The sequence below is a fragment of the Rhea pennata genome, chromosome 2, assembly GCF_028389875.1.
Source record: "Rhea pennata isolate bPtePen1 chromosome 2, bPtePen1.pri, whole genome shotgun sequence".
Lineage (NCBI taxonomy): Eukaryota > Metazoa > Chordata > Aves > Rheiformes > Rheidae > Rhea > Rhea pennata.
In genome coordinates this window covers 113,860,314-113,875,696 of record NC_084664.1, presented here as the reverse complement: position 1 = coordinate 113,875,696, position 15,383 = coordinate 113,860,314, and the positions used below count along the sequence as shown (strand labels likewise).

General features: G+C 35.4%; 1 protein-coding gene across 1 annotated transcript in view; it reads left to right on the top strand.

Annotated features, from left to right (window-relative positions):
• Positions 1-15,383, top strand: part of ROCK1 (Rho associated coiled-coil containing protein kinase 1) — a 92,041-nt gene that overhangs the window by 40,961 nt on the left and 35,697 nt on the right. The window contains exons 7-16 of the mRNA XM_062570211.1: positions 1,795-1,939; positions 2,270-2,408; positions 3,662-3,753; positions 3,965-4,124; positions 6,847-6,913; positions 10,848-10,936; positions 12,234-12,282; positions 12,569-12,704; positions 13,080-13,171; positions 13,300-13,546. Of these exons, the coding sequence (XP_062426195.1) occupies positions 1,795-1,939; positions 2,270-2,408; positions 3,662-3,753; positions 3,965-4,124; positions 6,847-6,913; positions 10,848-10,936; positions 12,234-12,282; positions 12,569-12,704; positions 13,080-13,171; positions 13,300-13,546 (1,216 nt within the window). The remainder of the gene's footprint in view (positions 1-1,794; positions 1,940-2,269; positions 2,409-3,661; positions 3,754-3,964; positions 4,125-6,846; positions 6,914-10,847; positions 10,937-12,233; positions 12,283-12,568; positions 12,705-13,079; positions 13,172-13,299; positions 13,547-15,383) is intronic.

The window sequence follows — 15,383 nt, the reverse complement described above, 5'->3', positions numbered from 1 at the left end:
TTCTTGCTACTATTCTTTATGCATAAAAATGCAAACCTGAAGTAAGCAGGTTAAAGAATGTTGTGAAATTATTCTTAAAAATATGTCCCCAAGATCACTAAAAAAAACCCCACAAACCCCTGTATTTCAAGTACTGTAAAACTCTGATTCGTTTGTGTCAGCCTGCACCTATATACTAGGAGGAAAATCTGACGAAGGTTATACTTAATAGATTCTGCATAATACATACATAGTGACTTCCCAACATACTCCAGGAGCTCTGAATATATGACTTTGTGTAGCTGCTTTGCCATAACCAAAGGCGCCAATGAAAACCAACTTCAAGTTACACATGAAAATTCAAGGAATTGCCTCAAGTCACAGCCAGTCCATTTCAGTGGAATATCTGACGCACAGTTTGGCTTTGTTTCAGACTTACTACAGATTAATCGTTGGCTGATCCTGTTTTTAACAGTGAGGTATTTTGATACACAGAGAAGTATTATCCTAGTGCTTAAGCTATAAGTGCTAAAAAAGAAAGAAAAATCCATATGATAAAACTCTGCTGTATGTTACTGTTGCAGAAGTAAACTTGTGTAAACAACACTTTACAGTTTGTACTATACTGAATAAAGCAGGTGCAAGAGGTTAGTCTTAGGCTCCTCTAGTCTTCTGAAAAAGAAAATAGGAGCTTAATTTATTTAATTTTTCTGGGCTCCCCAGTACAAGAGAGACATGGAGCTACCGGAGAGAGTCCAGCGTAGGGCTACGAGGATGGTCAGAGGGCTGGAACACGTGCCCTATGAGGAACGGCTGCGAGAGCTGGGCCTCTTCAGCCTGGGGAAGAGAAGCCTGAGGGGGGATCTTATCAATGTGGATAAGTACCTGAAGGGAGGGTGTCAAGGGGATGGGGCCAAACTCTTTTCAGTTGTCCCGTGTGACAGGACAAGAGGCAATGGGCAGAAATTGAAGCACAGACAGTTCCGCCTGAACGTGAGGTGGAATTTCTTTACTGGGAGAGTGTTGGAGCACTGGACTAGGTTGCCCAGAGAGGTTGTGGAGTCTCCTTCTCTGGAGATCTTCAAGGCCTGCCTGGATGCAACCCTGTCTAACATGCTCTAGGTGACCCTGCTGAGCAAGGAGGTTGGGCTAGATGATCTCCAGAGATGCCTTCCAACCTTACCCAGTCTGTGATTCTGTGATTTAGGTTCATTCTGAATTTGTTGCATATGCAAGACTGGATTTTAATTTCTTATATTTACTTAGTTTTATGTACTTATGTACATTTTTCTAATGATCTATTTCTAGAAATAGCATAGGATTATTTCAAAATTGTCTGAATACTGGAAAGCAGCTTGTGGTGTTGACTGCAGATTCAGTGTTATAGCTCACAGCTGCAAGTGATTGCATCTGTTCTGTCAATTCTTTCTTCAGTGGTACAAAGAACATGAAGCATTCCTATGTGTTACCCATTTCAAAGTCTGTCAACTTGGGCATTCAAGACTGCCTATTTTGCAGTTTTCTTGGCGTAAAGTATATTGAATTGAAGGTGAAAAACTTACGCTTTAGCTAATTTTGTCAGCAAAATCCCACGTTGACCCACGTATGCTAACAGAGCTGTTTTCCCTATTTACTGTACATCTAAAAACATGGTACTTCTGTCAGTATATGCAACATTTATGTTGACATGAGTGGGAGAACTTAAAGAACGCTTGTTTAAGAACAGAGGTGTTGCTTAGGCTGCATAAACTCTTTGAAATGGTTTGTGGTTTTGGCTCTTACATTTGTGCCTGGCTATTTTCTTTCTCTTTGTAGGAAGGTATGGTACGATGTGATACAGCTGTGGGAACACCAGACTATATCTCTCCTGAAGTATTGAAGTCACAGGGTGGTGATGGTTACTATGGACGGGAATGTGACTGGTGGTCAGTTGGAGTCTTTTTGTATGAGATGCTTGTAGGTGAGTAATAAGATAATCAAAACTGATTGCAGTACTTCCTAGGTTTGTTGTTAAAATATCACCATTGTTTTTAAGTGCTTCATTTATTTTTTTTGCAATGTAAGCTTGGTACTGATTGTAGTATTTACAAAATATTTATAGTTTTCAGAGGCATTAAGTATATATTTCAGTACTATTCTGGCACAGTTCTCAAACATTTATGTTTGCCTCATGTTCACTTACTAACAATTGCTTATGTATGGTGCTTATGTAATTCAAATGCTTTTATAAATCAAATCTGCAACACTTCTGATGCTATGCTTTTTAATTTTTGCACTCTGCTTTTTTCAGGTGATACACCGTTTTATGCAGATTCTTTGGTTGGAACATACAGTAAGATTATGAATCATAAGAACTCCCTTGCTTTCCCTGATGACAATGAGATCTCTAAAGAGGCAAAAAACCTTATTTGTGCCTTTCTGACTGATAGGTAAGATTTAAACTTTATTCAAAATGAAAGTAAACCTTTGTTAGGAGAATTTCTTCTCGTGTTAAAAGAACATACATGTTTTTTGTTGTGTTTGTGTGGATTTCTAAACTACTGAACAGTAGTGGAATGCTGTTGTCTTGGCATGAATGCAGTGAACACTGTTCCAGGTAGGTGCTACCATGGTTAGGTGTGAATCCATTTCCATCGGTTGAGGGTTTTTTTTAATAGGATTTGGGCTTTATTCTTCTCTTACCTACAGCAGTGTAAGCAAGATGCTAATTGATCCTTAAAAAGTGGAAGGCTATTTTAACTTGTTAGTCAAGTATTTTTTAAAGCTTCTGTCAGAGTCTTTAAGTTACTTTGTCTAACTTGAAGTAGCGTTTTGTGGAATCTAAAATAGTTACTAACTGATGTTCCAGACAGCTGGACAGGTGGTAGTTACACATCAGTTTCATCCTGTCCAGTCTCAGCAGTTGGGAGGGAAGCCACTGATGTTTGCTGCTGCTCTCTTGGCATAGTCTCATGTATGGTGGAGAAGAGGAGATGCTGCTACTGTGGGAACATCTACCATAAATTTTTAGTTTGAATAAGAACTATTACACCTTGGTAACACTTACAGTTACTTTGGTCTGCATTGCTGAGTGTTGTGAGGGGCATGAAAAACAGATTCCTTTTGGGTGAAACTAAAGCAATAGGTACATTTTGGGAATGCCCCTAGTGCACTTCCAGCTGCTATTGGTATTCAGTCTACAAGATCAGAGTAGAGTCAGTCCAATGGAGACCCATCTGAAATGTGGATGTTAGGTAGATCTTCAAGCACCAACTGTTTTACTCTGTGGATACGCTCCTTTGTATCATTCTGTTTGTTAATGTAGACATAACCTTTACTTGAGACCTGGTGCTACCAAGAGTGGGGAGGCTGTTGCCTCTGCTGGCCTGCATGGGAGTCTAAGAACAGCATGAACTCCCAGAAAGAGTGGAATCTAGCTGCTGCTTGACAGCAGTGCAACCAGGCTGTGATGGGGGCAGCAGCAGCACATTATTATAGACAAGGCTTAAAACCAGATTATATTGCAAAATGCACCAATTGAGCTGGTGTAATTATAGTCATATGAAAACTTTAAAGACTATTTCTTACCTTAGTTTGAGAAATTTTTTTGCATTGTTAGATGTGCCTTAGAATGAGTCTTTATTTCCTTAAGAATGATTTATGTAATCTTCTGTGGTACACTGAAACCAAAAACTCTTTGCAGGGAAGTGAGGCTAGGACGAAATGGTGTAGAAGAAATTAAACGGCATCTTTTCTTCAAAAATGATCAGTGGGCTTGGGAAACTCTCAGAGACAGTAAGTATCTTGCTTTTTTCAGAAGTACTGATCTGGCTTATTTACATATCATGTTAGCAAAATGACTGCCATTTTTCTTTTTAGTATTTAGTATTTTATTTACCCTGTACTAAGGAACAAGATTTCCCAGACACCGCAGAGAAATTCTCACAAACTCTTGGTTATGTCACTTGAGTGATACTATTACCTTACAATTGTTTTCTTTTTCTAGCTGTAGCACCAGTTGTGCCTGACTTAAGTAGTGACATTGACACTAGTAACTTTGATGATTTGGAAGAAGACAAAGGAGAGGAAGAAACATTCCCCATACCAAAAGCATTTGTGGGAAACCAGCTACCTTTTGTAGGATTTACGTACTACAGCAACCGTCGGTATGTACAGAGAAAGTGAGCTAACAGTATATTCTCATCAAGACTGTTTCTGACTCTTACCAGTGTTTAGATTCTCTGTGTATTTAGTTACATAAGCTCTTTCAGGATTTTAGTAATAATTCAGAATCCTACTATATTACATTTCTTGACAATTTCATGACAATGGTAGCCAGGACTGCTAGTTATCAGTAGTGTAAACTGTCACACTGATTTTGTGAATGTCTTGTTCTGAGCTACCAATATTATGTGGTAGTGCTGTGGCAACTGATCAAGAAAAATGCACTATGCCACTATTAGGCAGAGCTACCTACAGAGCAATGAAGTGTATATGTTGAGACTTGAACCTGGAGGTTAAAGGCATTAAGAAATACAGCTTGATGTCACTATGAAGCACTATATATGAGGCTTCCCTGTTTTTTGTCAGTTTGCTGGCATGTGATAAATTAAACCCTTTCTTAACATCTCTCACTTACTAGAAACAGTAAGGTATTTTCTACTTGCCTATTATCTGCCTCAAAATTTTGTCTTTTTTTTCCAAGGTACTCATCAGCTGCAGAGTGAGATTGTGATGCTTTAAAAATTTCACTGTTACTTAAAAGACTTTAAATGATATCAGTTAAAATTATATTCTTTCATATTTAAATAGTCATTCACTATGTAGACACTATGTACATTCAAAAATCTTGGTAACTTCTTTGAAAACTGCTTTTAATTGTGCTTGGAGGTCTGTTAGGCTTAATAAGAGCTGAATCTTACAGGAGATTTAGGGATAGGAGAGTCTTAAAGGAAATAAATCTGTTATCCATCCTCGTATGGAAGAGGAAATGCTTTTCCAAGCCTGTAGTGAAATTCTTCCCATCTATGCAAAAAGTTGGATTTTTTCTTGTTTTGTTTTTTGCTTATTAAGGAGTAGAAGGACTTGCAAGTTTTGTAGACAGTTTGTGCAAGTCTACCAGTCCATGAATTTCCCAACATTTCTGATTTTAGTCTCTAATAAAAAGTTCTAAATTTTGCATTGCATTAATGTGGGAAAATTTTGGAAAACATTATCAAGAAAGTGAATGGAGCATATGGAGGCTCGTTAAGAACAATTTCTTCTCTTAACCTCTTCCTTCTTGGGGGACAGTACTAGGCATTTGGAGCACTAAAAGGCTCTGCTTTGTTGTCATTAAAGAAGTCTGCTACTTAATACTGTTGTTATTTTGTAGAATTACTAGAACTAAAGTGCTGTCCTAGAATTGATTTTAATTTCATAGTAATCTGCTGATGTGATAGTCTTGGAAAGTCTGAAATGACCATTCAAACTTTCTAAATTTATAATCCTAATTTTTATTCCCTTTATGTGATGAAAACAGTTTAAGCATAGGGAAAAATCCCACGAGTTGTGTATTTGCCCTCCACTCTCCTTAGATTTTATCTCACTTCATATATGCTTGGAGAGTTTAAGGCAATGGGGGACTAGTAAAGTGATGCAACTTTTGTCCTTAAATGAAGTGAAACAATCTTTTAGTATAAAATTCTTTCTAAAATTTGATCATAAACTAGGAAATATGGTTGTTCATTATGGAGCTTCACCTGTAACAAAGCAGGCAGCTCCAGCGTGGCTTTGCTTGCTCAGGTGTGCTCTCTGGTCCGTCCCAAAACAGATTTTGGAACCGTGGCTGAGAACAGTTCACAGCCCTGTAAGCTGTGTGGCTCTGTGGTCTCTTCTTGTGTCCTGGTGTGGTTTGTTCCTAGTGTGGCTTGTTCCTAGGCTATCACCCCTCGTGTCGTGCCTGTTTAAACAGTGCATTCTCCCTGCTCGACAGCCCTTGGGTGCAGGAGGCGCTGGCTTCTGTACTCGGGGCTGTCAAGCCCTTTTCTGTAGAGAGTTGTCACGTTGTCTCTCTGTCTTTTGATTGTATGTAAGCAGTCTTGTGACATTTTATTTGACCTTTGTTTTTGTGTTGTCTTTGATCTTCCGCTCCTTGATCTTTTGGAGAGATTTTTGTGTATATGAAGATATTCTTGTGTAACAAAAAAGGGAACGTGTCCATCTTTCTCAGTTCATGTGTTGGAGAGTTCTCCCTTGCAAGATCTGCTGCAGTTAGAGACCCTTTACGTCTCTCTGGGTCAGTTATCAGGCCAAGAATGTCATATCAAGTACTGAAGGAATTTTAGATAATCATTTGTATTTCTTTATTTGACTTTCAGAATCATGATAAATAAAAGTTAGAAATTCTTATTATTCTAGAAAACACTTACGTAACATAAGAATACTGGCTTCAGGGCCAACTCGTTGTCTGTGAAGCTCCTAGTAACTTTGTTGGAAGTTCCACGCACAGTCTCTGTAGGGCTTGCTTAATTGGTACTACTCACTGCATAAGTGTCTGAGTAAATATTTATAGAATAAGAGCCAACAAGAGTGTGGTAACCATGGAAAGCAAAACTTTTTTTCATAGCTATAAAAAAGAAAAGTAGTTGTATTAGTACTTGGCAGAAACCTTTTTTTCTACAGGGCTTCTGTTGCAGCTTTCTCCTTTACACTTAAAGACAAATTGTACAATAAGTTATGTGGGTTTTTCAATTAAATGTACTTAAATCTTAAAGTATAATAAGTACAGAAATGAAAAATCCACATTTGGAGCAAAAAAATATATATTTTTTTGGTTTGATTATATTCTGTCTTTCACAACCTTGCTTTTAAACAACTCTTAAAATAACTTTTTATATATTGTTATAGGTATTTAGCTGTGTCTGCAGAAAATTCCAATGATAACAGAACAGGCTCCAATGTGGATAAAAGTGTGGTATGTCTAACTAATTTAAGTTTTGTTAGATTCTAGAAAAGAGTCTGTTGGGTATATAAGTATCAAATGTTTGAGTTCTAAATATTTCAAATTGTTTCGTGTTTTGGAATATGGAAAATGGATATATTAATTTTAACTTTTTAGTATGGCATGCCTATTAAAGCTAATTGAAAAAGCAAAAAGCAGGGTTGAGTTCCTCATAAAACTTTGAAGTTAGTTTTCTCCAACTAGGACAAAATAAGCTGGAACTGCTGCTGCTTTTTTTTTTTTTTTTTTTTTTTTAATATGGAATTGAAATTCAGTTTTTTTTTTTTACCTTTAGAAGTATCAGTATTTCAGCAGTGTTTTTACAGTGACATGTATCACAGGTGACATCTGCTTTGTGACAACCAAAGGAATCTGGACATGAGTGTGACAGAAAGCTTGGGCTTTCCATCAACCCACTGGTGTAACACTGGAGCTGGAGCTGCCATGAGCTAAGAGGGCATGGTAGAAGGACTAGCAGAGCAGGAGTTCTGCTCATTCTCAAATATAATAGCCCAAACTTGGATATTCTACTCCCTTCCCAGAGAGCCCTACAGGCCACTAGGAATTGGGGCGCGGAGGACAGTTCACTTAGCAAGCTCCCATGGATGTTCAGGAGATTTTTCAGTTACTGTTTCCCGAGCTTCTTAGCAGTCAGGTTACCAGGAAAGTAAATGGAGGTGCAGGAAACAAGGTCTGCTTGGATTCTCTCTAAGTTCTGATGTAAATTAACCTATTCCTATGGAATGGGTTGGTATTTAATAAATTGACATTCTTCCCAGTAGAAAACACTCTGTCAACATAATTGATAATTAGCTCTAAAAGGAAGCTTTTAACTTGGACTGTGATTGACCCTGTTAGTATTTTATTCTACTATTTTCCATTTAGAGTAGAAGACAAGCAGATATCAATACCTGTTCTCTTTTATAAAAACTTGTTATATAAAGGTTTTCATGATACGTGGTATTACCCAAAGAAAAAGAATTGCTAGAAGATTTAGCAAAATTAGTGGGATATAGGCAGCTTTGTATAGTTAAGAATACCTTAAGAGACTGTCTGTATTGTCAGATGTATTCAAATATCCTGTGATTTTAATGAATTTGGGAGGTGAAGCTCTGGAAGGACGTGGGTGATATAGAGAGATACAAATAAATGTTAAGTCTTTACTACAAGGTATTTTTACCCCATGCTTCTTTCTCAGCTGTTTTTCTTTCATTACATGCTGCAATGAAAACGGTAATGTTGACACATGGTTAGCAATTAATTAGTTATGGAAATATAACACAAGATACTGCCTAGGCTATCTGCAATTCCGCATGATACTGAGTGTCTTCTGGGGAGAACAAGAGACTGAGAAATTTCCGAGAAGTTCATTGGGTTTTGCAAGTGTGTAAAACTTAACAGAATTGGACCATGAATTTGGAGAAAAATGGGATTCAATATCTTTTAACTGAATTTCAAATCTGTTTGAAGATCTGATTATTTACTTTGATTTAGGCCTACTATAAACTCCTGTAAGCAGTGAAGATACTAGGAAGGAGGAGATTCACAGATTGTTCTGCAGTGGGTCTTCATCTTTTTTCGTTGTCCAAGATGCAGAACCAGATACTTAAGTGCTGGTGGTAAAAATGTGTGGCAGTTTCAGAGGGCCTTTTTTTTTTTTTTTTTTTTTTTTTTTTTTTTTTGTTACTGACTTCTCTGCTCTAGGCAGACTTTTCCATATTCCCTCTCCCACTCCCCAGATGGAAACTGCAAACAAACTAAAATATAAAGAGATGTTTTTATACTAACTGCTACTTATAGCACAGGATTTTCTTGGGGTATTTTTTTAAGCTATTGAGATCAGATTGTGCAAAAACTTCTCTGAAAGCCTGTGTTCCGGTACTAATGTAATTTGACCACACAGTGTGTTGACATAAGCCCCTTGGGGTATAGTACTGTAAAGGCTTCCAGAGACAGAAAGAAGCAGGAGGAGCAATAGAGGTCCAGGCAGGCAGAAGTAAGTACAGATACCTCTGCTGCCAGATGTCGTTATGGACCTCTCTTCCTTACCCCTCTTGTTTAGTTCCTTTATGCAGCCTGTCTGGAAGGGTTATGAAATGAGCAACCAAGAAATGGAAGAGCAATGACATAGAAACAACTTCCTGCTCCTTCATTTTTGTGTGTTATCGGTGGTCCTTTATTAGTACAGTGAGAGCTAGCCTTTAAACTTGCTTTATTTCTTAGTGGTTCCTACAAATGAAATGTTTTATGTACTAGTTCTCCTGTCCTTATCCTCAAAGTTTTGATTCAGAGCTCATCGCTCTGGTTTTTGACTGCAACTGTTGTCTCATCTAACTGGTGTTATATGTCACACCAGAAATTAGTTTGCCAGAGCTGTTTTGTTAGTGTAAGCAGAAGTATACTATTTCCTTCCTCTCTCAAAGCCTTGTGATAGTAAATATATAGAGTGTGCAGCAGTAAATGTATAGAATACAAGGTGAATGTATAAAATATTTAAGTTTCTTTTAGTTATAGCTGCCGTGTCTCTGTTCCTCCTCTGAATATTTCAGAGCAGCTTAAGAGAGTGAAAGAAAAAAAAGGAAATGACAAAGGATCTCCTGTTCTTGAGAGCATCTGAGTGCTCCATGTTTTTTCCTTCTGAATAGAAGAAGAGAAATGATTTGAAGTGTAGGAAGTAAGAAAAAATGCCTGCCTGGAAGTAGGCAAAATAATCTCGCATACAGTTTTCTAATTTAATATGGGTAAAGCATGCTTTAATACCTTGCCAAACATGAGATCTTAGAACTGAACAGAGAACAGTCTTTGCTGAGAGCATATTCACTGTTTCTATCAAGGAAGAATGGAGATAAGCATAGTTTGTCTCCTTTTCATTATCCTAATGTGCAGTTCTAGTTTCTCTTGGTGCATTTTGTAGGAGAAGAAGGAAAGGAAGAGATAGACGAATGAAGAGCTGTTCTGTTGCTGCTTTTTCTGGGATGATTGTGCAAAAGAAAGGCGATTGCCAGAGTTTTTGAAGTTGGAACAAACACCAAGACAGAAAATGTCAGAACTACATGTTGCTTTGTAGAGAGTCTAGGTTAGGATTGTGATTCTCCTCTGTGCAGTTGCAAGAGTGTTGAAGGAGAGGTGGGAAAGTAAATAAGGCTGAAATCCTGACAAGAGGAGCCAGAAAGTTTTAGTGAGTGAATCAATACAGGCTTGACTTACTGAGCTTCCTTAAAGTTGACACCATCTTGTTGTTGAGGATTTTGCTGATGTTATGAAGTGGGATTATTGTGCCCAGAGATCCAGTGAAAGATAGATAGACTGCATGAAAAGAATGCTTTTCTGAATTTATCTTGCTGACAAACAACAATAAATACTATGCAGTAACATTCTGCATTAACATCTGAAGCTTGTTACTATTTTCAAAGCTTAGTACAGTAATATCTGTAAAAAATATCTCAACTAAGAGCCCTTTCCTCCCACTAATAATTACTGACAGACTTGGTTTTGCTTCCTGGACTAGTTGAGACTTAAAGATGCATTGTAAAATGTATGTGGTTGTTCATGCTAGAAAAAGAGAATTTTTGAGGCTAATAAAAATATTTTAAATCTGTGCAGTAATATCCTACATCTAAAATATAAGGAGGACTTGGCTTAGCCCCATGAATTTCACTGGAAATATTCATGACTGTAAAATTTTATGTGGTTTCATATTATATATTTACATAATATTAGAGTTGTTTCTTGTAATTAACTTACTTTTAGACTATTTTGGTGGGACTATCACATTTTAATATACTAAAAACATAGTTTCTAGATATAAGTGAGTAGACTGTGATAGCTGCACATGGTTTTCTGAAATACTTTTTTGTAGTTCATAAATTTAATGCATGTTCTTTCACGTACAAATATATATTTAAAGCTGGAAAATATGCAGAAGATGATCTATGAGTTGGAAGAACAACTACATAATGAAATGCAGTTGAAAGATGAAATGGAGCAAAAGTGCAGGTGAGACTTTGAACTTTAATTTTTTCCATAATTTAAGTACATCTAACACTTCAGTATTATTGCTTTAGGGATTACCTGAATAACATTAAAAATTATACTGTAGTCCTCTAAGCAATTCTAGGCACAGGTTTAAATCATTCTAAAACAATATTTGAATGGTTTTCTTGTGTATAGTATGAAGAAGATTCTTTGTTTTCATGGGCATCCGCGTAACACACATTTTCTTTCTGAATACTTAACCATATGAGTTTGCCTGATGGCTCTGAGTTCTGTATTTTACTGAACTGATGTACACAATGGACATACTGATTTTTGAAAACTCTTAAGTATTGTATGTACTGCATATTTTGGAATATTAAAATTGACATTCTCTTATTTGTAGATACACAGTACTTGTTGGAAATCTGCATCTTTTCTCTGTGACTGATACATAAGAACAACACTTTTCTTTCTAAAGTCTTTGCCTACCATGTTGAAGTATCTATCTGAAAAATTGTTACCTATTTTTTGCACCCATGCTTATGAGCAAACAGTTGAGAATCTTCTTTTCTGATAATCACAGCATTTTTACTCAGATTCTGTACAGACTAAATTCCCCTTCAGCAGCTATTTTGTTGAAGTAATATTGATGATGATGTCAAAGCACAGTAGTGTCTCCTTTGATTTGTCATGCTGTATACTGTATAGTTAGTAGATTGGATATATTTCTGTAACTACTACTTATTGTGCTGGCCAGGTAACATTCTCTGAGTGTTTTTTGTCATTGTCACTTTGAAGAGGGTTTGGTAACTACAAAAACAGAATAGTGTAGTATCAGTGTTAAGGCAGTCAAACTACTTTTGGGAGATTTTGCTATGGACATTTACATTACTTCAACAGAGAGACTTTCAAATAAAATATCTTTATCCTTAGTGGGGAGCTGTCTGCTGTTGAATGAATGAACCATTTTAGCTACTTGGGAAGTTCACAACTAGATGAAATTTTTGTAGACCATTGCAAACTAACAGTTCACCAGGGTATCCTAATTTTAATTATATGTTTACATATTTCATTCTTATACTTGCAGATTTAGGGACAAAATATGAGAGGTAAAATTTTGTGTATATAAGTTGAATATTTAATAATGTATTTTATAAACTATTTCGAATGATTGATGATTTTCTACAATTTGTTTGTAATAAAATAGCATTAGTTAAAATGTGACTGTTTATTATATCACAAATTATTTAACTAGTAAAACACTAATCATGTATAATATATCCATCTCATATATTACTAAATGATTTGTTATTTTTAGAACTTCAAACATAAAGCTAGACAAGATAATGAAGGAACTGGATGAAGAGGTAACTTTTTTTTCTCATTGAAGTCTTCTTACGTGAGTAAAAAGTGTAGATAGTACTCTCATAATTCAAGACATTTGTTCTGTGACTTAAAAGATTGTTCTTAATTTATATTTGAGACCAAACTACCACATTTCAAAATTTAGTGTCAGGAGGTGTATATTTTTTGTTGGTAAACATTTTCAGAAATTGTTTTGCTTTTAGAAATCGCAGTGACTTCTGTTTTCTGGACTGAATCTGGACCATTCTTTAAAATATGAATAGAAAATGCCAATACTTTTAATTTTAGGGAAATCAAAGGAAGAATTTAGAAACTGCAATGTCTCAGATTGAGAAGGAAAAAATGGTATTACAACATAAGATAAGTGACTACCAAAGAAAAATTGAACAAGAGAATGAAAAAAGACGGAATATGGAAAATGAAGGTATGCCGTGTTTTCCAGATGTCTGAACTGATGAGGTGCATGATGTGATTTTAGTAATAATTATTTATTTTAGCATCTTTAATGCTACGTAATTTTAAAAGGGACCTTTTAAAGTCAACACATGAAAAATTTTCAGTATCTTACATTCTTATTAAAAATCAAAATATTTTTATCTTATTGTCATATTCTATTTTCTACAATACGTATATTGTTATTCTACAACTGTAGAATTTGACTTAGAAAATGATTAAAATAAAAAAAAAAAGATGGGGGAGGTACAAAAAAGCCAACAGAATATCTATTATATGCTAGGAATTTCTGTTTAAACATGTTTATGTTTTGATCTGCAGTATTAATACTATAATTTCTCTTTAGTGTCCACGCTAAAAGATCAGATAGAAGACTTGAAAAAAATTAGTCAGCATTCACAAATAACAAATGAGAAGATAACACAATTACAGAAACAAGTATGTTATTTCTTTTAATTGTCTCTGTTATTTCATAGATTTGAAAAGCATTTTGGAGCATTCAGATATAACAAAATTGGTTCTGATAATTTTTATATTTGAGAATCTTGTCTGTTTTATTTCAACAGCTAGAAGAAGCCAATGATTTGCTAAGGGCAGAATCAGATACAGCAGCAAGACTGAGAAAGGGTAACACAGAAATGAGCAAGTCATTAAATCAGGTAGAATCACTGAACAGAGAACTGCAGGAAAGGTGCAGAGTTCTAGAAAGCACAAAGCTGCAGGTGGAGAAAGATTATTATCAACTGCAAGCAGCTCTGGAATCGGAACGAAGAGACAGAAGTCATGGATCTGAAATGATTGGAGAGCTACAAGGTAATCCTTCTGTAATTATAACTTTATCAAAAAATTGTAATAATCCTATTTTAATTGCAAAAGTACAGTTACATAAAGTCAGGAAATCCGGTCTGCAAACTGAGTGTGACTCACTAGAACAACTCCTGAAGTTTAGAGCAAGCTTCCTAATTGTGTCTGAGTGGCCCTTGGGAAAGAGTATCAATGAGCAAGCTGTGGGAACCATCTGTTGCAAGTCTATGGGGCTGTCCTGACTAAAAGCATGGGACGAATGCTATAAAAATGGTGAAAGATGGCATACTGTTACAGAAAAGATAACACTGTTTCTTATAGCTGAGGTACTCTGCCTTTCCTTCTCTTTCATTTGTGGAGAAAGCTACTTTACTGTTAAACTGTGGGATTTTTTATTCCTTTATGATGCTTCTAGATTACTTTTATGAACAAGATGAAAAGCATCATAAAGGATACAGGTCTGCAAACCCTTGTAACTCCCCTTTTTACAGATGCTTGGAACTTTTTATCACTTTTACTTCTGATTCTTCATACCAGAAACTATATAGATATATTTATTCATAACTATACCTATGCTAATCAGTCCTATCTCTCAACTTGCAAATTTAAACCATCCATCTGCAGTATTAAAAATCATTTTCTGTGAAGCACAGTCTTTTGCTTAATAGCCTGAAAAGAAGTGTTGAGATTTTTAGTTTTTTGTTTTGTTTTCTAAGGTAAACTTGATATTCTCTAGCATGAGGTAAAAACTACTGAGAATCAAGCTGCCTATTGACTATGCTTCAAATATAGTAAATCAATTTCAGTTGAATGACTGTAAAGTTCCTCTGGAGTCACTTGAATGTAGTTTGGTCAAGTTTATGAATAATTACAAGCAGGAGGTAAAATGACCTGAGAAGACTCCTCTGTGCACTTTGTCCACTTTTGCCTGCAGAAAAGGGATCTTCTTTTGAAGGGTATAGCATAAGGTACTTTGCTGGTACATATCCAAATACCTTTATATAGTTCAAACAGATAGAGCTGATTTTAAAAACACATTTTAAATGAGTAAGAAAAATACAGAATTCTAAAAGACTTTCTCTTTTTCTATGCCTTTTCATGTTTAAAATTAATCTAAGCATGGTGCACTATAAACAGAAGTATTTGAGAATTACGATAGGTATATTTTTGCCTTTTACTATGTATGTATTTTATCTAAGGTAGTTGGTGTAATATAAACTAATACAAAAATTTTTTTATGTACTTATTTATTTTGAAGGAACTAATGCAAATTCTTCAGTCTAGAAATATATTATATTACTTAGTATTTAGTATAAACTTTCAGTTAGAAAAATAGCAGATAAAGTGCTGAGGGAAGAGTGTGAGGGGGCAAATAGTTTTTCTATCTATGGAAAAGCACTTCAGTCACAGTAGGAGAATGTATATTGCATTTGCACCTCTAGATTTATTATTAGATTGACTTTCTGTGTAATGTGCCTTATATACATATAACACAATATTAGTGGAATTAATATTAGAAAAAATATTTACTGCATGCCAAAGGAAAACTTGCCTTAATTAAAGAAATTTTGCATATCATTGTTAGGATTGATAGGAGGCAAGTACTTGCTCTGCGTGTGGTTTTGTTTTCTGTGGACTATTTCTAATGGTGTGCATAAAGGATAGCTGAAAAGATTATTTACCTTTACAATGTATAGCTTTCACATACATACAACTTTTTAAGGTGGGAATATTTTAGGAGGCCAGAAATAAAAGATTAATAAAAAAAAATATAAATAAATAAAGAAAGTTTAAAAAAACTACTGATCTAAGTCTAGTAACTAATGTTCAATGATTTTTTTTAATG